The sequence below is a fragment of the Bos javanicus genome, chromosome 6 (genome assembly GCF_032452875.1).
Source record: "Bos javanicus breed banteng chromosome 6, ARS-OSU_banteng_1.0, whole genome shotgun sequence".
In the NCBI taxonomy this organism is placed as follows: Eukaryota; Metazoa; Chordata; class Mammalia; order Artiodactyla; family Bovidae; genus Bos; species Bos javanicus.
The window spans coordinates 72079768-72105638 of record NC_083873.1 but is presented as its reverse complement, the minus strand read 5'-3'; the positions used below and the strand labels follow the sequence as shown (position 1 = coordinate 72105638).

Here is a 25871-nt window from a genome sequence, read left to right as displayed (position 1 = left end):
AGAAAGGCACTTGGGAGGTAGAGGGGAGGGATGCACTCAGACAAACCTATGGAATTTGTTCCCAGTTGTCTTCATTTAGTTTGTTGGGAAACCCAGGAGTAGATTATCAGAGAACTTGCTTTGAATTGCCATATTAAGGCTGGGGTTAACTTTTTTGATTTTTATCTCTTAGAAATAATAGCCAAACATGTTACATTCCTCTAGTGTTTTACATTCCCTTAGTTGGAAAAGTGACTTATCCCCCAAAGGATCTTAAGGTACTACTGATTTGTCGTTCTGGTAAGTGTTGGGAACAGCCTCTTTAACATAAGACTTGAAGTCTACCAGGTTTCCTAGTAATAGTTTGATCTTGGGAAAGTCTCCTAATTTCTGACTCTGTTTCTCACCTGTTAGGCTAGGCTTGTATATTTTAAAGATCCGGTGCACAAAGTCAGTGCATTGGGAATGATACTTTCGTGTGGTTAATCCTTAGCAGTTTCCCTTTTCAGTCACACATCCATTAAAGGGCATTGAGAGAAGGAAAACATGAGGCAACTCATCTGATTTGTAATTTATGTCAAAAAATGGAGAATAAAATTTTCAGCTTTCGTGAGATATAAGTGTTGTTGGGCAGGGTTGGGGAACAGTGGAGTCCTGCTATTCTCTAATATTTTATTCGAAAAATATTTGTTGAGCTCGTCCTGTGTGTATGCAGGGCCCTGTGGTTGACACTAGGAATACTGTGCTATACGAGGCTGATGGTCCCTGCCCCCACAGAGAGGCAGTAGAGCAACAGAGCAGACTTGTTCATGCCTCCATTTCCTCCTCTGTAAATGGGAATCATGGTATCACTCACCTCAGAGAGTTGTAGTAGGGATTAAATGTATTAATATATAACGTGCTTAGAACACTACCTGGATATATGCATACCCTGTGACCCTGCATCCCACTCCTGGGTGTGTACTCAACAGAGATGCATACATATGTTTATTGGGAGACATGCACAGGAATTTGTATAGCAGCATTATTCTTAGTAGCCCCAATCTGGGAACATTGGATAGAGAAAGTAGAGGGATGTATGTTCCTATTATGGAATATTTTATTGCAGTAAAAAAGAACAAACTCCTGCTGCAAGTAAAATCATGGATGACTCTCAAACAATGCTGTGTGAAAGAAGCTTGACATTACAAAATACATACTAAAGGAAAAGACAATTGTATGATTCTATTAATAAAACTAGCCTATGGTAATGAACATTGATAAATTTTACGAGGGCTAACAGGCTTCCCAGGTGCTGCTAGTGGTAAAGAACCCACCTGTCAATGCAGGAGATGCAAGAGATGCGGGTTCGATGCCTGAGTTGGAAAGATCCCCTGGAGGAGGGCATGGAAACCCACTCCAATATTCTTGCCTGGAGAATTCCATGGACAGAGGAGCCTGGCAGGCTGCAGTCGATAGGGTCACATAGAGTCAGACACAACTGAAGCGACTTAGCATGGACGCATGGGGGCTAACAGGATAATTAATGAAGTGGGGGGGGGAGTCTTTAGGGTGCTGGTAGTGTTTTATATCTTGATTTGAGTGGTAGGTGCACAGGTGTCTTCACTTTGTAAAAACTGAGGTCTTCAACTATTTATGTGAACTCAAAACAATTAGATCAATTATAAATCTATAAAATGCTAAAGTTGGATTATTTTAGCAATCTAGAGAGATGCAGTCATTTGCTCCATGTTGAATTTTAAGGGTAAAGAGAAACTAGAAAAATTAGGTTTTCTGTTTCTCAGACCAGTGCCTTTTCTTATAGTCTTTGTTTTTCTTTATGCTATATTAGGTTGGGCTTCCCAGGTGGTGCTAGTGGTAAGAAGGCCTGCCAATGTAGGAGATGTAAAAGATGCAGGTTTGATCCCTGGGTTAGGAAGATCCTCTGGAGGAGAGCATGGCAATCCACTCCAGTATTCTTGCCTGGAGAATCCCATGGACAGAGGAGCCTGGTGGGCTTCAGTCAAAGGGTCACACAGAGTCAGACATGACTGAAGACATTTAGCATGCACCCACATTATAAGTAACCTTTTCTGTTACTTATAATGGGTCAGTTTGGAATGACAGCTTCATAATTAGCTGGCTTCTCAGTTTTTGTAGAATTACTAAAAAGTTATGGCCATGTTAGTTACCTTTGGAGAAAAGCAAAATTCAGAACTTACTACTTTGTGTGGGTTTTCCTTTTACATCCTAGTATTCTAATGGCAGTCACAGAAAAGTGTAATTTAAAGGCTAACGATAGATAATTGTGCAGAAATTTGAGGTGGGAAAGTTTCTGTTTGTTACTTTCACTATTAATAAGCTCTGAAAGAAATGATTTTTCAGCATTTTTTGCTGTCACACAGCTCATAAACAATAGTCTTGATTTGTCAAGGACAAGAATAAACATCTATCAGGAAAAAGCTACAGAAGTTTTAATCAGTGTGGGAAAAGTTGGCATATTTCAGACTCTTACCATCTTCAAGTGCTTTTCTCTTGATGCTCAAAGTTCTTGGGTTTTTGGTATGATTTTCAAATAATTCTTAAACAAGAGAACATAGGAAAAGAGTCATTATATGACATTGTCTAAAACTGCATTAGTTTTCAAGCATTCAAGTATTCTACAGTTAGAATATTTAAGTGATTGGACAGATGAAAGAGTTTAAGAATTAGGAATATTTTGGTGTTGCTGCTGCTGCTGCTAAGTCGCTTCAGTTGTGTCCAACTCTGTGCGACCCCAGCGATGGCAGCCCACCAGGCTCCCCCGTCCCTGGGATTCTCAAGGCAAGAACACTGGAGTGGGTTGCCATTGCCTTCTACAGATTTTGGTACTAAACTTTCCTAAATCTTTAGGAAAGACTTGAAAAGAAATTGAAATTCTTGACTTAATAGGTATATGGTTTATAATAATTTAGGGAGCCATTTGAACATAAAATAGTATTAGGAATTTATTATTGAATTTTTTGCTAAGTTAAATGCAAAGAGGAAAGTTTATAGAATTTTCACCTTAAAAAGTCCAAGATTACATAGTAACCTTGTTTCCATTTGGCAGTTCTGAGAGATGGTTGTCTTAGGAGGCCATCAACTTCATAAAATCTCATTTTTCTTTGAGGGTTGACATTTTTCTTTTGTAAAACTCTGTATTCATAATTTAAAATTTATGTATTTGGTATGACGTTGTTTCCAGTCTCTTGTCTATTCCAAACTGCATTCACCTTCTGGCAATTTCCTCAAATATTTCTTTATTTCTTGTGGCCCCCTTCAAGCATTTGCTTAATTTTTTCATGAGACCATATGTTTATAAGTGCTCTGACCTCCTTGTCACACCAGTGTTTTCCAGCCTGTGTCACTCACTATTATAATCTGTAAATGACTTTTAGCATCTTCTAAAGGAATATGATTTCCTATGAATCAATATGATTCACAGTTATTAGATACATCCTGTATTTCAGTATCATTCATTTAAAGCAAACTGGACTGACATAAAGCATTGAGAATTTCAATATGAGGATCAAAATTTTTTTCATACATTCAAAGTTTTTAAAATAAGACAGATTAACCCCCAATATTAGTGAGAATAATTTAGCTGCTTTTCATCAACAGGTATCCTTGATTGCATATTTATGAATACAGAGTGTCTTGGTATTTACAGATTTTTTTTTTTTTTTAGTAAGAAGTAGGAATAGACATTTCTTTACTCCCCTACATAAACTCTACCAACTCAGGTATACAATATAATGAGGCCTTTGGGATTATCTATAGTAGACATCTTCCCTATAACTACTTCAACTGGTATATATTAGACTTTAAAAATCAAAAGAACATTTAAAATTCAACAATTTAGATCCCTTACCTGACCCAGGGATACCGTGTGGTGCTGTGGGGCCGCCCACCTCATCTGAGGCATTACTTGCAGTGTCTTCCTCTGTCAGAAAACAAAGACAGTAGTAGTTTCAGTGTTGTTCACAGAACCCTAATGCACTTCAGCAGGTGAAGACTACACTGAAAACGTAATAAGCCTGGATCCCAGCATCAAAAGTGTAACCTCAAAGCCAAGGACATTTGCCATCTTGAACCAGATTTGAAGATGGCCTTAGAGGATTCACCACCAACACAATGTTGAAAAGTAGTCTGCCTTAAAAGTCACAAGGCAGGAAGCTTGGTTTGAAAGTATAAAAGTGCTTTGTGACCTAATTTGCTTAACAGCTTTCACTGTTACATTTTAATGCTTGCCAAAGAGCTCTTACAGCTCTTTTTTTCATTCAGTCCTCATTGTAACTAAGAATAATCCTTATTGCACTACATGTAAAGGAATAAAAGACTCTAAAGTGGTTTTAGCAGTCTTCATATTGAGGTATTAAGCAGACAGTGATTAACATTTTAAGGAACTTAAAATGGTGAATGTAACAGGAATTTGTCCTGGTGGACCAGTATATGTTCAGGATGTTTACAACCGCGCTGTTGGTAATTTGGGGAAAGCTCCTCCTCCTATGTGTATGTTGGATTGCTATGTTGAAGTATAGCAATGTTATGGTAGTGTTCTTTTGTCTCAGCTGTACTTCCCTATACACTGAACATTTTTAAAAAAGAATTCTATGTTAGTAAGTATAGGTGTCTATATAGTTACTTGCAATGATTATTCTACAATTAGACAATGGTTTGTATTAATAAACCTTGAGGCAAAAGTATAGATAGAGGGCTGTAAACATATTGCCGCAGTGGGTGTGTGAAGATGTACATCAGGGTAGGACCTCATCTTCTTATGAAGGACATGTTTGGACCAGGAGACTAGAATGAAGTTTAGCTTCTAGCAATATCAAGACTTCAAATGACGGGTTGTGCTCTAGAGCCATATCAGTTCAGTTCAGTTTAGTAGCTCAGTTATGTCCGACTCTTTGCAACCCCACGGACTGCAGCACGCCAGGCTTCCCTGTCCATCACCAACTCCCAGAGCTTGCTCAAACTCTTGTCCATTGAGTTGGTGATGCCATCCAACCATCTCATCCTCTGTCGTCCACTTTTCCTGCCTTCAGTCTTTCCCAGCATCAGGGTCTTTTCAAATGAGTCCGTTCTTCCTATCAGGTGGCCAAAGTATTGGAGTTTCAGCTTCAGCATTAGTCCTTCCAATGAATATTCAGGACTGATTTCCTTTAGGATGGACTGGTTGGATCTCCTTGCAGTCCAAGGGACTCTCAAGAGTCTTCAACACCACAGTTCAAAAGCGTTAATTCTTTGGCGCTAAGCTTTTCTTTATAGTCCAACTCTCATATCCATACATGACTACTGGAAAAACCATAGCTTTGACTAGACGGACCTTTGTTGGCAAAGTAATACCTCTGCTTTTTAATATGCTGTCTAGGTTTGTCATGGCTTTTCTTCCAAGGAGCAAGTGTGTTTTAATTTCATGGCTGCAGTCACCATCTGCAGTGATTTTGGAGCCCAGAAAAATAAAGTCTGTCACTGTTGCCATTGTTTCCCCATCTATTTGCCATGAAGTGATGGGACTGGATGCCATGATCTTCTTTTTCTGAATGTTGAGTTTTAAGTCAACTTTTTCACTCTGCTCTTTCACTTTCATCAAGAGACTCTTTAGTTCTTCTTTGCTTTCTGCCATAAGGGTGGTATCATCTGCATAGCTGAGATTGATATTTCTCCCAGCAATCCTGATTCCAGCTTGTGTTTCATCGACCGGGGGCTCCCTAATCTACTGTTTGTCTTTTAATTGAAATTTTATTGAGATAATTATAGATTCACATGGAATTGTAAGAAATAATAACTATCCCTTCTACACTTTGCCTTCCGTGATGGCTCAGTGGTAAAGAATCCATCTGCCAATGCAGGAGACAGGTTCGATCCCTGGAGAAGGAAATGGCAACGAACTCCAGTATTCTTGCCTGGAAAATCCCATGGACAGAGGAGTCTTGTTACAGTCCATGGGGTTGCAAAGAGTTGGACATGACTTAGTGACTAAACAACAACATTTTATAAACCATAATATTCTGTTAATTCAAAGATACATTGTTACAATCCCCCAGTATGATTTAGGAATCTTGTTTGTACTCATCTATGAATGTGTGTGTGTGCACTTGCAGTATGTACTAAGTTCTATCATTAAGACAAAAAACAAAAAGACACTTCTACCATTAGAAATTCCAAAGATTTTTCAAACTCTGTGCCAGGAGCTAGGGGCAAAGACCAGCCATAAGCTTTATTTTGTCACAGCTTTTTAAAAGATTATTAAAGTATAAACAGTAAGAATTATAGAAAGTATGCTTTTTAAATTAACAAGTAGACTGTTTAAATTTATCAGCTTACCTATGTCTGAGCTTTTTACTTTTTTAAAAGTTCTCAATGTTGTTTAATATGACTAAAGTACATAAATTTATATAATAATTTTACTGCTGGGCATCCTGGGTGACTCAGTGGTAAAGAATCTCCTGCCATGCAGGAGACACAGGTTCAATCCCTGGGTCAGGAAGATCCCCTGGAGGAGGAAATGGCAACCCACTCTAGTATTTCTCCCTGGAAAACCCCATAGACAGAGTAGCTTGGCAGGCCACAGTCCATGGGGTTGCAAAGTGAGCACAGTTTTACTCCTAAGATTATTCAAATGTATGCAAAATATACAGAAGTAATTAAATATTCCATTTTAAAGAAAACTACAGATGAATCTTCAGTCTATTAAAAGAAATAAATGAATTGGAGAAAACAAGATGCTTGGCACACCTGAGATACTAACAATAGATATTTGAATGCCCTCTGCTGGCCATCATGTTGCTAATTTTTGTTAAATTGCCAGGATAGTGAATATTTTAATTTTGGAAATACATTTTACTACAGCCAAAAGGAAAATAAAACTCTTTTCCTTTTGATTATTCTAAAAAGAGCCATGTAGCCTTTCACATAGGATTTTTGGACTGATGATAAGAGTGGCCTCTAATAGAATATATGTGCCCATCTCTGGGGTTGCAAAGAGTCAGACATGACTTAGTGACTGAACAACAACAAACCACCGCTTGGAGCCAGAGTTGATCTGCCTGTGACTGTCTTATACTAGAAAGCAGTGACTTTGGCCTGATTACCAAGGTATTGAAGTATTCTACCTCGTTTAAATCATTTTAGGAATAGATTTTAGGAGTCAATTAGGAATTGAAAAATCAGTGAACAAATGGGCAAATCTAATTCAGATAACCATTATATCTACTACTGTGGGCAAGAATCCCTTAGAAGAAATGGATTAGTCCTCATAGTGAAAGAGTTCAAAATACAGTACTTGGGTACAATCACAAAAATGACAGAATAATCTCAGTTCATTTCCAGTGCAAGGCATTCAGCATCACAGAAGTCCAAGTCTATGCCCCAGCCACTAAAGCTGAAGAAGCTGAAGTAGAATGGTTCTATGAAGACTTACAAGGCTTTCTAGAACTAACACCAAAAAAAATGTCCTTTTCATCATAGAGGATTGGAATGCAAAAGTAGGAAGTCAAGAAATACCTGGAGTAACAGGCAAGTTTGGCCTTGGAGTACAGATTGAAGCAGGGCAAAGGCTAACAGAGTTTTGCCAAGAGAACTCACTGATTGTAGCAAACACATTCTTCCAACAACACAAGAGATGACTCTACACATGGACATTACTGGATGGTCGACACTGAAATCAGATTGATTATTTTTGCAGCCAAAGATGGAGCAGCTCTATATAGTCAGCAAAAACAAGAACAGGAGTTGACTGTGGCTCAGATTATGTGCTGCTTATTGTAAAATTCAGGCTTAAATTGAGGAAAGTAGGGAAACATACTAGGCCATTTGGCTATGACATAAGTCATATCCCTTATGATTATACAGTGGAAGTGACAAATAGATTCAAGGGATTAGATCTCATAGCCAGAGTGCCTCAAGAACAATGGACGGAGGTTTCTAACATTGTACAGGAGGCTGGGATCAAACCTTCCTAAATAAAAAGAAATTTTCAAGAAGGCAAAATGGTAGTCTGAGGAGACCTTACAAATAGCTGAGAAAAGAAGAGAAAAGAAAGGCAGAGAAGAAAGGGAAAGATATGCCCATCTGAATGGACAGTTCCAAAGAATAGCAAGGAGAGATAAGAAAGCCTTCACTTTGCAAAGAAACGGAGGAAAACAATGGAATGAGAAAGACTAGAGATCTCTTCAAGAAAATTAGAGATACCAAGATATCATTTCCTTTTACTTACTGTAATAGAGCCTGAGTGTTCTATGGTAATTCCCAGTGATTAGCTGCTGCTTATTTCATTGGTCATACATTTTTTAAGTGATAATTTACTCGAAGTAGCTAATTTTCTCCCGACTGGAATCAAATTGAATCTTATGTGTTACTCTTTTCAGCCCTCTGCTGGTCTTATTTTCTAAAAACATGACACCTTGGCTATGCTTGATGATCTTCTCTAAAAATACAGGAGCTTGAATCCACTCTACAACATAATACTAAACCAAAATCTCCAGGGGTTCTAAGTTGGAAACTAGTTAGTTATCTGGAATGTGGAGGTCCACAGCTCTAGCTGAATTTTTACTTGAAATACAAAAAAAAAAAAAGAAGAAGAAGAAGAAGCAGCTTAGTATACTTTTAAGATAGTAAAGTGTTACTTTTGGGGAGATCAGTTTTATGACGAAGAGTGAATGTTAACAATATTGGAGCAATGACAACTCTGATAACAATATTTATTAGTAAAATGTAAAAACGAAATAGGCTTCCCTGGTGGCTCAGATGGTAAATAATCCATCTGCAATGAGAGAGACCTGGGTTCGATTCCTGGGTTGGGAAGATCCCCTGGAGGAGGGCATGGCAACCCACTCTAGTATTCTTGCCTAGAGAATCCTCATGGACAGAGGAGCCTGGCAGACTACAGTCCATGGGTTTGCAGAGTCAGACATGACTGAGCAACTAAGCACATAAAAATAAAATGAGCTGACCTCTACCTATTGACCTGATTTTTTCTAAAGATAGATATCCATGTCTTTAAGCTTAACATAACAGTCTTCCAAGTAGTGGACTAGCAACTTGTGCATCATGAAGTATATATAAAGTGTTTTCTTACATATTTAGCTGCTGGGATCTATGTGGGTTTATACCTTTACTTTTATATTCATTTGAAAGTTTAAAGTACTGTTGTTTCTAAAATGACTGTAAACATCCTGTTTCATATTTTCTAGATATATTCCATATTAACATGTAAATGTACCATTTTTAAAACCTGTCAGTTTACATCTGGCTTAATATTTTCCTTCTACATAAAAGAAGTTATACTGAGGTGTTGTATTTAAATGAGCTCTCCAGAGGACTAATGAGCTTTAATCTTCTGAATTTTTTTGGAAAAATCTTTAAAAAAATTTTAAGATTTAAAAATGAGAAAGATATTCTAAAGTTTTTAAACTTTTTTCATGGAAACCTTTCTTTCTTATTAAACACTGTATGTGGTAATCTGATTTTAACTTCCAGTGACAAAGGGTCATTGCAGTTACTCCTTTAGAATCCTTAGGAGCACAGAGTTTTCTTTACCTTGTTGTCCCACTAGTCAGCTGCACATTCCTGTTTGGTTAGTCGCCTTAATTTCTCTCCATTTTCACCTGTCACTGAGTGTTCTAGCCGCTTTCCTTTTCTTCCATTGAGCTTTTAACGTGAAGTTTGCCAAGACCGTGGGGCACCTGGTTTTGGGATCAGAATTGGTTTTTAAACTTTTCAGTGCTGCATGAAGCTTTGGACTGAAAGACTAGCACAAGGTCTATGACGGCTAGGCTTCTGCTTAGAAGCTGGGTCACCCTCCTTGCCTCAATTTTGTCTAAAAGGCAAACTATCAGAGAGGAAGCACACTCTGCATCCCCTAAGTGCCCTATACCACAGGGCAGTGGTTCTCAAACTTCAACATGTATCAGAATCACCTTAAATACATACGGAACTGCTGGAACTCACTCCAAATTTCTGGTTCCGGAGGGGGCCCAAGAATTTGCATTTTGAATGAGTTCCTAGATGATGCCGATGCTGCTATGAACAGCAGCCACAGGGACCTTCACTGTCATTAATAATTTCCACCTTCCATTTCTGCATTTTGGAAATGTGAATATTATCCAACAATACTGTATAATGTTATAACATACTTGTATATGTTCTTATAATAACACGTTAGATGTTGTGGCTATTATATAATGTATATAATGGGTGTGTGTGCGTTCAGTCATGTCCAACTCTTTGCAACACTATGGACTATAGCCCGCCAGGCTCCTCTGACTGAGATTTTTCCAGGCACGAATACTGGAGTCGGTTTCTCTGCCCTCCTCCAGGGGATCATCTTGACCTAGGGATCAAACCGACATCTTTTGCCTCTGCTGCACTGGCAGGCGGCTTCTTTACCACTTAGCCACCTGGGAAGCCCAATGTATATAAGTATATTCAACCATCATAATACTGCAGGCCTCACCCTTATGACCTCATCTAAACCTAATTTTCTCCCAAAGGCCATCTCCAAATGTAGTAACAGTGGGGATTAGGGTTTCAACATATGAGTTTGGGAGGGACACAACCTGCAGCAGCAGCATCTTATAATAACATGTATTTCATTACATACACACACACATAAAAACAAGAATATTGTTTTACCTGTGCAAGGGCTTTGTCTCATATCTGTCTCTGTTAAGTCTCCTGACATATTACTGACCAAGGCATCTTCAGCTGCATCTCCAGCAATAACTGTATAAATACAGTGGGATATATGGTGGTGTGTTTTTTTATTTACTTTTAGAACTATGTTTTAAGCTCTAATATAGTATTTTCCCTTTTAGAGTGAACTTGATACTAAAAACTGTGGTTGTTTATTTTTCTGTAATTAGATTCCCATCCTTAAACATATTTTAGTCTTAGGTCACTAAACATGTGGTGTTATAAGTCTCTATACAGTCAACAAAAACAAGACCAGCAGCTGACTGTGGCTCAGATCATGAATTCCTTATTGCCAAATTCAGACTGAAATTGAAGAAAGTAGGGAAAACCACTAGACCATTCAGTGAAAGTGAAGTCGCTCAGTCGTGCCCGACTCTTTGCGACCCCATGGACAGTAGCCTGCACCAAGCTCCTCTGTCCATGGGATTTTCAAGGAAAGAGTACTGGAGTGGGTTGCCATTTCCTTCTCCAGGGAATCTTCCCAACCCAGGGATCAAACCCAGGTCTCTTGCATTGTGACAGACACTTTACCATCTGAGCCATCAGGGAAGTCCATTCAGGTATGACCTAAATTAAATCCCTTATGATTATACAATGGAAGTGAGAAATAGATTTAAGGGACTAGATCTGATAGAGTGCCTGATGAACTATGGTTGGAGGTTTGTGACATTGTATAGGAGACAGGGATCAAGACCATCCCCATGGAAAAGAAATGCAAAAAAGCAAAATGGCTGTCTGAGGAGGCCTTACAAATAGCTGTGAAAAGAAGAGAAGTGAAAAGCAAAGGAGAAAAGGAAAGATATAAGCAGAGTTTGGAACTCTGAATGAAGAGTTCCAAAGAATAGCAAGAAGAGATAAAGCCTTCCTCAGCGATCAATGCAAAGAAATAGAGGAAAACAACAGAATGGGAAAGACTAGAGATCTCTTCAAGAAAATTAGAGATACCAAGGGAACATTTCATGCGAAGATGGGCTCAATAAAGGACAGAAATGGTATGGACCTAACAGAAGCAGAAGATATTAAGAAGGAAGTGGCAGGAATACACAGAAGAACTATACAAAAAAGATCTTCATGACCAAGATAATCACAATGGTGTGATCACTCACCTAGAGCCAGACATCCTGGAATGTGAAATCAAGCGGACCTTAGAAAGCATCACTATGAACAAAGCTAGTGGAGGTGATGGAATTCCAGTGGAGGTATTTCAAATCCTGAAAGATGATGCTATGAAAGTGCTGCACTCAGTATGCCAGCAAATTTGGAAAACTCAGCAGTGGCCACAGGACTGGAAAAGGTCAATTTTCATTCCAATCCCAAAGAAAGGCAATGCCAAAGAGTGCTCAAACTACTGCACAATTGCACTCATCTCACACGCTAGTAAAGTAATGCTCAAAATTCTCCAAGCCAGGCTTCAACAATACGTGAACCGTGAACTTCCAGATGTTCAAGCTGGTTTTAGAAAAGGCAGAGGAACCAGAGATCAAATTGCCAACATCTGCTGGACCATTGAAAAAGCAAGAGAGTTCCAGAAAAACATCTATTTCTGCTTTATTGACTATGCCAAAGCCTTTGACTGTGTGGATCTCAGTAGACTGTGGAGAATTCTGAAAGAGATGGGAATACCAGACCACCTGACCTGCCTCTTGAGAAACCTATATGCAGGTAGGGAAGCAACCTTTAGAACTGGACATGGAACAACAGACTGGTTCCAAATAGGAAAAAGAGTACGTCAAGGCTGTATATTGTCACCCTGCTTATTTAACTTCTATGCAGAGTACATCATGAGAAACGCTGGGCTGGAAGAAGCACAAGCTGGAATCAAGATTGCCGGGAGAAATCTCAATAACCTCAGATATGCAGATGACACCACCCTTATGGCAGAAAGTGAAGAGGAACTCAAAAGCCTCTTGATGAAAGTGAAAAAGGAGAGTGAAAAAGTTGGCTTAAAGCTCAACATTCAGAAAACGAAGATCATGGCATCTGGTCCCATCACTTCATGGCAGATAGATGGGGAAACAGTGGAAACAGTGTCAGACTTTCTTTTTTGGGCTCCAAAATCACTGCAGATGGTGATTGCAGCCATGAAATTAAAAGACGCTTACTCCTTGGAAGAAAAGTTATGTCCAACCTAGATAGCATATTCAAAAGCAGAGACATTACTTTGCCAACAAAGGTTCGTCTAGTCAAGGCTATGGTTTTTCCTGTGGTCATGTATGGATGTGAGAGTTGGACTGTGAAGAAAGCTGAGTGCCGAAGAATTGATGCTTTTGAACTGTGGTGTTGGAGAAGACTCTTGTGAGTCCCTTGGACTGCAAGGAGATCCAGCCAGTCCATTCTGAAGGAGATCAGCCCTGGGATTTCTTTGGAAGGAATGATGCTAAAGCTGAAACTCCAGTACTTTGGCCACCTCATGTGAAGAGTTGACTCATTGGAAAAGACTCTGATGCTGGGAGGGATTGGGGGCAGGAGGAGAAGGGGACAACAGAGGATGAGATGGCTGGATGGCATCACTGACTTGATGGACGTGAGTCTGAGTGAACTCCGGGAGTTGGATGGACAGGGAGGCCTGGCGTGCTGCGATTCATGGGGTCGCAGAGTCGGACACAACTGAGCGACTGAACTGACTGACTGACTGAACTGAACTAGGTCTTGACATAAAACTGACAAGATTATGTTCACCTGCATCTCCAGTAGTTACTGTGTGAACACAATCATGCCATTGCTTTTGGGCTACTTGATCACTAGTTATTTTACATTTTAATTTCAATGGAGGAGATGTATAGTTTTCTAGCAGACCAGTTTCTTTCCTTGTTTTGTAATGAAACATTTTAGGACTTCTCACCACCATTTCCCAATCCTAACTTTTTGTCATTTCCCTCTTTTTCCCACTCATACTTTTAGGAATTAGGACTTCATTCATGTTGATGTATGGCAGAAACTATCATCATATTGTAAAGTAATTATCCTCTAATTAGGAATAAAAATAAAGAATTAAGACTATGTCATTTAAGGCTGATATTAAGATCTAGAAACATTGTGGCCACTTGAAGTCTTTAATAACATTTCATCCATTCCACCATTTTACATAGCAAATCTGAAGGAGGCACTCCTGAGTTCAGAGTTCCACAGAGACTGAGGTAGAACTTGTACTTCCTGACTCCTGGCTAGAACGCATGCAGTTTATTTCATGCAGTCATGTCTTTGTGTAAATTGCATCTCAATTCTTTAGGTTAAACTCATTTTGAAGAATTTTATGATGTGTCCTCAGAGAACTCACATTCTCACAGGTCACAGGTTTTGTATTTTTCTGAGTTTTTCAATGCACTTTTTCTGTTAACTCACAATTTTACCACAACTGATATGAAAAATTTTTTTAAATTTCTGCCATCAAGAATTTTATTTTAGCTTCTGTAAAACTGGTCTTTTTAAACTTCTAGAAATTCAATTTTCTTTCCTTGTTTTGTATAACTCTGTACCATTCTGTGTTCTGATCAAATTTGCATGAAATCTGTTTCATGATAAATTGAGCAGTTAGCTTGTTGAATCTCATTTAGTAAAACCTATTTACCTTAGACTGCTGCTGCTAAGTCACTTCAGTCGTGTCCGACTCTGTGCAACCCCATAGACGGCAGCCCACCAGGCTCCTCCGTCCATGGGATTTTCCAGGCAAGAACACTGGAGTGGGTTGCCATTTACCTTAGACTATATTCAGGTTATTGACCTTTTTCTATATGGTAGCATGATGTTAAGATTACTTTTCTTTGCTTTCCTACCTGTCTGATCCTCTTCCATCTTTACATGGGCACATCCTGTGGCTTGCTCTTCATCTTGGCATTCCTGTTGTGAGTTTTCTGTTTTCTTGTGTCCCAGGATAGCATCCAACTCAGTAAAAAACTTCATGCTTTTAGCCATGCCTAGGTCTCTAGCCATTCTTACAATCTTGTATTCATGTTTTAAGTTTTTGTACTTTGTTCTGCACTGCTTCCAATCTCTCTCTATTCCAAGTTTCTGAAGCTTGGCAGCAATTTGTTCAAATATCCTTTTATTTCTCATTGTTCCCTCTAGTTGTTGTTGTATTCCTTGATCAGACCAGATGCCTATTAGAGCCCTGACTTCTGGCACAGTCCAGTGTTTTCCTCCTTCATTTGCTACAGTTGGAATGACAGTTGAATTACTAGGGGGTTCCATTATTGCTGTAGAGTCACCTGTATTGGGTGGGGAGGAAAAGGGATATATGGCTTACATATATCAGACAAGATAAATAATTGGACGCAACATTATTAAAGACAGTAATTTTCTCTATGGGAAATGGAATGCAAATTATAATGTAGCTTTTGTCTTAAACTAGTTGGGAAATCAAAGTACAGAACGTGAATCTGTTCCTTATTGTGATGGTGACTGAGTTTAATAAAGTTGTATTTTTAATTAGTTACATCTTGATCATCTTTCTTCTTTAGCATTTCTTTCTCTTCCATTCTGCTCCTTTAGTATATGGGATTAATGTCAGTGTATAGCAAAAGTTGAATATATAATTTTGTAATATTTACTTCTTTAAAGCAATATAATTATGTATAAAACAGCTTGTTGAAGACAATTTTTCCATAAGTGTGAGCAATTTATTTCCTCCCCATGCCTTTTCTGTATCTAATGATTTCTATTTGCTCCATGTCAGAATCTCCTGGGGAAGCCTTTATACACTACTGCCCCCATCCTTTATTCCCAGATTGTGATTCTAGTGTGCAGTTCAGGATTGAGAGCCAAGACTATTCATGAATGAAGGACTTAGAAGAAGCACATTAATAATCGGTGCTTCTTAACTCTTTGTGAATATAAAAGATGTCCCATTGGTTAAAGACCAAATGCCATTTTAAGAGAAGTATTATATCCTTTTAATGAAATGTGCCAGAAATTTCATAATGCATTAGGCAGAATGTCTCCACTTAGTTATAAATCCTTTAATAACTTTGTGTTAGATCTCTGCACAGTTTTGCAACTCATTTTATGATAAAGACATTTCTTGACATTATATTAGTTATTTCACAACCATATTATTTTACTCAGATTTCATGTTTAATAAAAAGGTGGTTTGGACCTCAGCATCTATAACATTAGTCATTAAAAAAAGAATACCATAGTATTTACCTGGGTACGGAGGTGTTTTATTTTGTGCTGTGTTTAATGTCTTTGTTTTAAGATGGTTTTCATCTTAAATGTTAATTTAATTTTAAGATGTTCTTATTTAAAAAATTTTTAAAGATGTTTTAAATTTAAGATGTTTTTCATCTTAAATCAAGTGAGCACTTTTCCTCACTTGCATTAACTTGCAGTAAGAATTTATAAGCAAGAATGGGACTTATGTTGACTTTTTGGGTGAATAAAATCATCCTTGACTTCATTATGGATTTTATATTATTTACTTTCATATGTAAAGTTCTACTTTTCTTAGCCTCCAGGATAGCTGAAGTCATATGCTCATCAAATATTAAGTACCACACTTACTATGTGTAATTTTGGCCATCAGATTCCTTACTATATTTAAAGCATAAAGACTGGGGATTTGAAGCTAATATTTCCAAAGTATTTCTACCAGGAAAAAATTACCCATTTTCTCAGATTTGATGTCAGTCTTACTTTCCAATTTGATATAGATCAGTTTCATTATATTTTTGAGCAGCCTGTACCAGACCTACCTAGTTCCATTGGTCTGACTTGAGAAACCAAAAGTAAAGGATTTCCTGAGATGTCTTCCTTGTCTTCTGATGTAACTGACATTTTGCCTGAAAAGAGAGAATTACTTTTAGAAATAAGTGCCAAGGAAAATTAAAATTGGATTAACAACTGATAACACTAATAGTTTTAGTTGAATGTGATCATATTCATGAAGGAGCATAGATTTATGATAGATGTTTTTTAAAATAGTGGTATAATATGGTTTAAATATCTATATATATAAAGAAAAATCTAACTTCCTCCACTCTGTTCTGACATTTTGAGCATCCCCAAGCATTGAACTTTCTGAGGATGGTCACAGTTAGTTTTCAAGTTAAACTATGTCTTTAAAGTGAGATATTTTTTCATTTTTGTATTTTAGGTGCCTCAACATAGTAGGCCCTTTAAGTGATACTGTAATGTGAAAGAGAAATCCTGCAATGTGATAAAGTAAAAGAACCCTGCCAAGCTTAAAAGATGAAGATGTCCCTTCTTGATTATATCATTTCTATATGTTTTTCTGCTGCTGCTGCTAAGTCGCTTCAGTCGTGTCCAACTCTTGGCGACCCCATGGACTGCAGCCCACCAGGCTCCTCCGTCCGTGGGATTTTCCAGAATACTGGAGTGGGGTGCCATTGCCTTCTCCCATGTTTTTCTAATGCTGTTTTACTAACAGAATTAGCATTATATTTTACATGAATGAGATCAAATGTTAGGTATGATTTTAATATCATAAACATTCATTTAAAATCACTATTTACCACTATAATTACAAGGTATTCCATTAAAGAATAAGAAAAGGAATACTGTTTATCATCTTAAAGATTATATTGGGGATTCTTACATTAAAAGAGAAAAGTGAAAAATAAGGGAAGTCTCAATGATTTCAAGTGGCATGATGGTTTAGTCGCTAAGTTGTGTCCTACTTTTGCAACCCCATGAACTGGGAACCTACCAGGCTCCTCTGTCCATGGGATTCTCCAGGAAAGAATACTAGAGTGGGTTGCCATATCCTTCTTGAGGGAATTTTCCCGACCCAGGAATCAAACCCAGGTCTCCTACATTGCAGGCAGATTCTTTACCGACTGAGCTACAAAGGAAGCCCGTAATTCAATTAAAGTGGCAGAGTTACATAAATTTAAAAGGGCTTCCCAGGTGGCACTAGTGGTAAAGAACCCACCTGCCAGTACAGGAGACAATAAGAAACATGGGTTCAATCCCTGGGTTGGGAAGATCCCCTGGAGGAGGGCATGGCAACCCACTCCAGTATTCTTGCCTTGAGAATCCCATTTGACAGGGGAGCCTGGTGGGCTACAGTCCATGGAGTCACACAGAGTCAGACATGACTGAAGCGACTTAGCACAAAGCACATGCACATGATTTTAAAAATCGTCATTTTAAAGTTGAGTTTCACAATTATTTGAGGCTAAGTTGCAGTTAGGGAATGTTTTTGATTTAGTTGGGAATATGGAAAATAAAAATCTTAAATTACATAAGAACTCTCTTTAGAGAGAAGAAGAAAAGATACTGACATCCTCAGGTAATTTATTGACTGAGCTTGATGAGAACAGCAAAGAAAGGTAGGGCTTACTATTCTTTTATCTGCTTTAGGGCCTGCTTCTGTTTGTTGAAAAGGTCTTAGAGCTGAACATACAGGTGGGGGCAAAAAAGAAATACCTCTCTCCACCTTCTTCAGGAAATTTTTTTTCCTCAGGTTGATCGTTCCTAGCAAGAATCCCAAAATTGTGTGCAGGGGACCCACACGGTGGAGATTTTAAATCGAAACCCTTAAATCATTATTCTTAATGCATTTGTATACAGTAAGAAAAGGGAAAGAGTGGAAATTGGTCATTGAAGGAATGTGATACAGAAGCAGTAGGCCAAAGGTATTCTGAGATTGAGGATGATTATAGTTTTTAGAAGATGAAGCCTCTTAGAGTCCTTTCCCAAGGCTTAGTCAGGCTACCTGCTACCTAACAAAAGGGACCAGATCCTCTGTCCTTGAAAGAGGACCACTTGCATGAAACAGGTTGATCCCAACAGTAGAAAACACACATTCATTTCCTTGCCTTCTTTTTACCATACACCAATAAAAATTCTGCTGGTTCCACCTTGGAAAAACCAGATGTCATAAATGAATCAGAATTGGAGAAAGAAGGGCTCTCTAAGTCTTAGAAGGGCTTCCCTTGTGGCTCAGCTGGTAAACAATCCGCCTGCAATGTGGGAGCTCTGGGTTTGATCCCTGGGTTGGCAAGATTCCCTGGAGAAGGGAAAGGCTACCCACTCCAATATTCTTGCCTGGAGAATTTCATGGACTGTATGGTCCATGGGGTCGCAAAGAGTCAGACATGACTGAGCGATTTTCACTTCACTTCACTTAAAGCCTTAGAAAAGAAGCTATTTGACTGTGTTAAAACTTTTGATTTTTGTGGGTGAAATAAAAATCAGCCAAAATTGTAAGGTGAAAGGAGGTCATGCAAATTTTTCTAAGACCTTAACTGACATGAACAGTCAGTTCATAAAATTGAATAAATATATATAAAATGTTCCACAGCACTTTTAATTAAACAAATGCAAAGTAAACAGTTATTGAGTGCATACACTGTTATATGTGGCTATGCATTTATTAGATTAGCGTAGTAAGTAAATAAGTGTTAGTCGCTCAGTCGTGTCCAACTCTTTGTGACCCCATGGACTGTAGCCCACCAAGCTCCTCTGTCCATGGAATTCTCCAGGCAAGAATACTGGAGTGGGTTGCCATTTTCTTCTCCAAGGGATCTTCCCAATTAGGGATCAAACCCTGGTCTCCTGCATTGCAGGCAGATTCTTTACCACAGAGCCACCAGGGAAGCCCCAGATGAGCATACTCCATTATTTATTAAATCAGCAAAGTCTCCCCCCACCCCCCCTTCTACAAAAGGTACAGTTTCATTGTTAAAGTACAGTTCTTTTGGAAAGAAGTTACTTTAGTAATAGGTTTCAAAGTAATCATACCCTACACGTTGACCAGAAATTGAACTTCTGGTAGTCTATCCTACTGGGATCATTTTAAATTGCATAAAAAATAATTGGTTGTAGGAAATTCCCTGGTGTCCCAGTGGTTAGGCCTTGGCTCTTTCACTGCTGGGGCCTAGGTTCAGTCCCTGGTTCGGGAACTAAGACCCTACAAGCTGTGCAGCAGGGAAGAGGTAGTAGATTATACCATATATAAGGGGGAAATGACAGTAGATACCACAGATTTTGACACAGCTGAACAACTCAGCACACACAACAGCACAGATTTTGAACTAAACAACTCTGCCCTAAAAATAGCAACTCTGGGACTTCTGGTGGTTCAGTGGCTGGGGGACTGGTTCCACCCCAGGTCAGAGAACTAGATCCCATCTGCCGAAACTAAGAGTTCACATGCTGCAACTATCAAAGATAATGAGTGCAGCAAGTAAGACCTGGTGCAGCCAAAATAAATTTTTTTTTTTAATGAAAACTACTACAACTCACTGTTAACTCAAATGATAGTTAGTGTTTTGTAGCAATGAAGTATTTTTTAATTAAGGTATGTACAATTTTTTAGACTACAGTATAGTGTAATATAAATTTTATATACACTCAGTTCAGTTCAGCCTGTCAGTCATATCCGACTCTTTGCAACCCCATGGCAGCACGCCAGGCTTTCCTGTCCAAAAAGTCTGTATGACTTGGCTTTGTTGGGATATTTGCTTTATTGCAGAGATCTAGAACCCAACGCACAATATCCTCAAGGTATGTCAGTATTTAAATCATTTAAACATAAATAATTTAACCTATCAAATCTATTTGTTTTACTTTCTGTTAAAATGGAGACGTTCTTCTAAACTAGTAATGACATTTTTATCAGTTACTAGTATTTTAGTGCTTTTGTTTATCAATTTAGGCAAGTGGGAACATTAATATAGAGCAGAAAGTTCTGTCTTATTTTGGACCTGGGAAAACAACAGTTGAGCAATACCTAATATATTTTTTTCAGTACTCATAAAATTAAGATTAAAAATACTTTCAGAACCCAAGCCATTTTCCAAAAACCATATCAGACATGAGTAAGGAGCAGTTGGCATTAACAGTTGGTACCATTTTAATGTGTTTGTTTTTTTTTTATTTTACAGATTTTTTGAATGGTGGCATTATTTCAATTATTTTTTAAAATTAATTTTTTACCTTGTGCAAAATAGCATATACATACAGGTCAGTTGTTTTTCTCACCCTTGATATTTCAGGCTAAATTTATCATATGAACTCAGAAGTCTGGTTCTCTTACGGTTTGTTAGGTAAAAGCAAAAGAATGGTACTTTTTCTTTTTACCTTCGGTGGTCTCTGGGACTGCACTTGGGCTCATCGTTGCCAGGCACCTGTCATTTGCATCTTCCTCTGTTAATGGTGTGGCAGGTTCATACTGCAGGATGGCATCCAAATCATGGAAGAACTTCATAGTTTTAGAGCTGTCTCCAGAGTTGAGGGCATATTTAACTGTTCTGTATTCATATTTGAGATTTTTGTACTTTGCCCGGCACTGTTTCCAATCTCTGTATACTCCTAGTGCTCGCAGCCTTTTAGCAATGTAAATAAATATTCCTTTATTTCTCAGTGTTCCATAAAGTTGTTTTCGTATATTTTTTTCTGCCCAGACACTTAGCAAAGCTTTAACCTCTTCCTCAGTCCAGTGCTTTCCTGCTCCACTCTCCATGTTGAAAGTGACCTGGAAATGATTCACTATTTCTAGCCAAGGTTTTGTTTCCTAGGAGACCAGACGGCTGGTTGTCAATAAGCTGTGAAGAGCTGAAAGGATCTAGTTTAACTGGTTCAAGCTGCCCTAGGGGAGTAACTTGAGAAACTGCCAAATAAGCAGGCTTCCTGATTAAAGAAGCCTGGACCTAAAGGATCCCTAAGGTTACTCATTTCAGCTTTAAAGAACAAATTACCCTTGAGACAAAAAGGAAAGAAAACCTTTTTTGTGTTTGTTTATTTCTAATTTAGTATATGATTGTTGATTTTTTGCTTGTTTGTTTTGGAAATGGTTGGCAGAGGTTCTTTCTGCCACAAAGGTTTGTGACTAAGGTTATTTTTTTTCCCTCTGATATGAATCACTTAGTTCTTCTGACATTGGTTAACCAAAGACCACATGATTTCACCAAATAAATTAATCTTAAGTCACAAATTATTCAGTTGTATAGGATGTATAGTATTATGCATGTCTGTTTTCAGCATTATAGTTCATAGTATGTAATGCATTGGTAATTTAGCAAAATTACTTCACTTTTAATTTTCTAGATTTTTACTTTGCAAATGCATTTAATTTTGTAGTTTCTCTTGTCATTAAAATGCCTATTATAATTTTAGAAAAGATCCTTTGTACCAAATAAATCATGTTAGTAATTGTTAATGTATATATGGTAGAGATTTACTTTTATTTCTACCCTGATACATATTCTTTGGAACAAAAATTTGTTAACAAACATCTAGTATTTATAGCACTTGTTCAGAACTACTAAAAATTGTTAAGTAGTGGAGGGTTTAGTTTATCTTTTGAGTTTATACTCCACTGTGGTTCAGATCCTTTAAAGTCTTACCAGTGTGTTACCCTACTGAGCTAGAAACCTAGCTTCTGGCTTTCTCTGTATTCTCACCTAATAGCATTAAGTCAGGAAATGAGATACAGAGTGCCTGATCAGCTTAGGGCTTTTTGAAGCAGCATTTGTTTTCTGATGAAAAAAGAGATAGTTATTTGTCAGAAGAAATTTGGGAAGTGCAAAAAAGCAAAACAAAACAAAAAAATGTAATGATTCCAGTACCCACAAACATTTTACCTGCTATTTTATTTGGGGCTTTTAATTTTTATCTACATACTCAACCTTATTTAGAGGTCACCTATTAAAGAGGTTACAAGCACAGGGTCTGAAGTCAGGTTGTCTGTGTCCTAATCTTGGCCATGCCACCATTCTCTGTGTGATACCGGATGAGTTAATTCTGTTTCTTTAGTGTTGTCCTTATCTGTAAAATGTGAATAGTAATCATAGTTACTACTTCGTTGGATTGTTTTGAAAGCCTAATAAATTGGATCATTCGTATACATGCTTAAGACAGTGCCTGGCTTATTAGTCATAGCTCAGTCTCATCTGCTCTTCTAATCATTGTCATCATCCTGAGTGGAAGTGGCACTGATGCTAGTGGCATTTAATGTGTCAGACTGAGTTCGTGGATGTTATTGAGAAAAGCATGTTCCGTAAGATCCATTAAGAAATTGATCAATGGGGTAAATTTAACAGTTTGACACCTTTTTATCTTCACAGGGGTCAGGAGAGTGCTGGTATCGTGACCAGTGATGGCAATTCCGTACCCACATTCAAAACACACAAGGTATATTTAAACATTGAAAAGTGTTGATGATAAAAGTAACAATAGTCAGAAGACAGCTAATATATAGGGGGGGGACTTTGAATAAAAATAATTTGTATGTAGAAGCATAGTTGATCCTTTAACAGTATAGGAACATATTTTGTATGTCATATGTATTATATATAGTGTTCTACAATAAAGTAAGCTAGAGAAAAGAAAATATTATTAAAATCATAAGGAATAGAAATTATAGTACAGTACTGTCTTTGTTGATACAATAAGCTTATGTTGACTGTTTATAATGTAAGTTGTCGGTATCTATGTTAGTATAGTCTTAAGTTGGTACAGAACACTGTGGACGGTATACGTATTGCTAACATAGACCTCGAAAATGAAAAGATAATGTGAAAAAATTCCTGTTTAGGGTATAACAATTCATGCATTGATAACAAAGAAATAGCAATATGATTGCTTTTTGGTTGCCTAGCCTATACTACTAATAAGTGAATTGTTATAAAATATCATTACTTTATGCCAGTGTAAGGATGGGCTATCCACTTTAACACCAGTCTTGCACATAATGTTCTACACATGGACTGCTTAGGTGATGGTGATGGTACTGACACAAAAATGTCCATATGGTTTTCACCATATAGTTATTAGATTTTCACACAAAGCCTCTCACACATCCACAATGCTGCTGCTGCTAAGTCGCTTCAGTCGTGTCCGACTCTGTGCGACCCCATAGACGGCAGCCCACCAGGCTCCCCCGTCCCTGGGATTCTCCAGGCAAGAACACTGGAGTGGATTGCCATTTCCTTCTCCAATGCATGAACGTGAAAAGTGAAAGTGAAGTCGCTCAGTCCACAGTAAGATAACTTTATTAACTGTACAATATGATGATTAATCACTGTTCATTAAATTGAAGTGGATCATCATAAAGTTCTTCATCCTAGTAGTCCTCGTTCATGATGAGTAGGCTGAGGAGAGGTTGGTTTTGCTGTCTCGGATGTGGAAGGAGATAGTGGAGGTGGGAGGGGAGGCAGGAGAGGAAGGCACACCGGGTGTAGCTTGATGGATACATCATAGTTTCTGTCTCACTTACTTGGTTTTTTACTTCTCTAAACATGTTTCTGTACAATACCATCCTTCTACCCTTTGCTTTAGTTTAGTGCCCTTAGAAAGGTCTATATCGTAAAATAAGTCAAAAGCAGTCTTAAACAATCAGAACCCTTCTGCTGGACTGTCTGATGTCAGTTTGTTTTCTGGCACTGCTTTCTTCATGTTTTCTTCCTCGTCACCTGGCACTGGTTCAAAAGCACTCATCTCCATCAGTTATTTTTAATTTTTTGCCATATCCACAATCTCTTTTGTGATTTCCTTGATTAGTTCTATTGTAAATCCTGTGAAGTCATGCACAACCTCTGGACACAGTTTTCTCTGGCATGGATTTATTGTCTCAGGCTTGATGGCTTTTACAGCTTTTTTAATAACGACAGTGGCATCTTCAGTGGTGTAATTCTTTCAGACTTTCATGCCATTCTTTCTGTTGGGGTTGTCTTCCATGGCACTGACAGTCCTTTCCATAGAGTACCATGTGTAATGAGCCTTGAAAGTCCTTATGATCCCCTGACATCGAGCTGAATGAGAGATGTCATGTTTGGGAGCAAGCAGATCACTTCAGCCACTTGGCTTCAACACTGTTGAACTTATGGGGTTCTGAGTAGCCAAGGGCATTGCCCAATATCAACAGAACTTTAAAAAGCAGTGCTTTACTGGCAGGGTACTTCCTGACTTCAGGAATAAAGCATCAGTGAATGGTACCAATCCAGAAAAAGAGTTCATGTTGTGCAAGCTTTATGGTTCAATCATGAGTTAGAAGACTAGCAGCTGCTGTTTATCCTTTCCCTTCAAGGTTCAGGGGCTCGAAACTTGTAGATAAGGGCAGTCCTAATTATAAACACTACTGCATTTGCATAAAACCAGAGAGTTAGTCCATCCTTTCTGGCCTTAAATCTTGATGTTTTTTAAGCCAAACTTCTCCCTAAAAATCTCCACCCATCCTTCACTGACATTTAATTCTCCAGCTTTAGATCCTTCACCTTCCTTTTGCCTTGTCATCATTTAAATAACTACACTTTTTCTCAAATCTTATTAAATAGGTATGCCTTTCTTACAGTGATCCTGAACCCACCTAAGAGCTACATTTTCAATATGAGATAAAAGAGTGTTTTACAAAAAGTACATAGTGTTTGTGCCAGCTGGTATAGCTGCAACAATGGCTTCATATGTTTCCCTTTCTTTTTTTTTTACAATGGTCTTTATGCTGGATTCATTTATCTTGAAATGGCAGGGCCACCACAGCTGTAGGCCACAATCTACAGGAGACCTCAAGCAATGCAACTTTTTCTTGTAAAGTCACGGCTTTACTTCTTGAGAGCACTTCCAGTGTCACCAGTGTCACTTTGTATGAGTCCTGTGGTGTCATTCAAGGTTTACAGTATTGCACTGAACACGAAGAAAAATACTCAATAACTGGGAGAGGAGACTTTTCACTACAGTAAGCAACTTAATGTAGAGATGAGTGGCTCACCCAGAGGTGATTAACATCAGATGGCATACTTGCATTCAAGTGGATACTTGCAACACTTGAACTCCCCACAATATTAACAGGAGGTGGCTCCAAAATAATTTCAGTAGTGCAGTATGGACTACAGTTCATTTTATGCAGTTACTTAATACTGCACCCTTATGCTTGTTTACATTTCTTGAAAAAGCAAATAGCACCAGTTATGGTTTGTGTTTTTTGTGTGCATAAGTTTTGATAAATGTTAACATTTTATAATAGGTTTCTGTATATTTTTATGGTAGTAAATGATAAAATAGATTAGTATCTACAAATATTTTATGCATCCATGACATACTCAGTTTCTTAAATTTTTTACTCTAGGCTACATGGCTCACTGTATTTTTATATCATTGCTAATCTCCAAAAATTTTTTTCTGATATATTTATTGGAAAAAAAAAATCCATGAATAAGTGGACCTGTGCAGTCCAAGCTGTATTGTTCAAGGGTCAACGTTTTTATTTGTTCTTCTACGGTGCATTTCTCTCC

The 25871-nt window shown here is 38.0% G+C and overlaps 2 protein-coding genes across 6 annotated transcripts in view; one reads left to right on the top strand and one right to left on the bottom strand.

Annotated features, from left to right (window-relative positions):
* The window catches only part of PAICS (phosphoribosylaminoimidazole carboxylase and phosphoribosylaminoimidazolesuccinocarboxamide synthase), a 47369-nt gene extending 26248 nt beyond the window's left edge, over window positions 1-21121 (bottom strand). Inside the window, exons 1-6 of one of the 3 annotated variants that reach the window (XM_061420243.1) lie at window positions 20725-21121; window positions 16371-16457; window positions 14454-14885; window positions 10621-10710; window positions 3851-3922; window positions 2474-2539 (exon numbers count right to left, since the gene is read on the bottom strand). In XM_061420243.1, coding sequence (XP_061276227.1) covers window positions 2474-2539; window positions 3851-3922; window positions 10621-10710; window positions 14454-14885; window positions 16371-16457; window positions 20725-21106 — 1129 coding nt within the window. In that variant the 5' untranslated portion in view covers window positions 21107-21121. The remainder of the gene's footprint in view (window positions 1-2473; window positions 2540-3850; window positions 3923-10620; window positions 10711-14453; window positions 14886-16370; window positions 16458-20724) is intronic. The other 2 variants (XM_061420244.1, XM_061420246.1) reach the window with 2 other exon arrangements.
* Window positions 1-25871, top strand: part of PPAT (phosphoribosyl pyrophosphate amidotransferase) — a 41219-nt gene that overhangs the window by 4032 nt on the left and 11316 nt on the right. For 2 of the 3 annotated variants that reach the window (XM_061420251.1, XM_061420253.1), the window contains exon 2: window positions 22710-22776. In XM_061420251.1, the coding sequence (XP_061276235.1) occupies window positions 22710-22776 (67 nt within the window). Of the gene's footprint in view, window positions 1-17080; window positions 20149-22709; window positions 22777-25871 lie in introns of those variants that run through there. The other variant, XM_061420252.1, reaches the window with a different exon arrangement.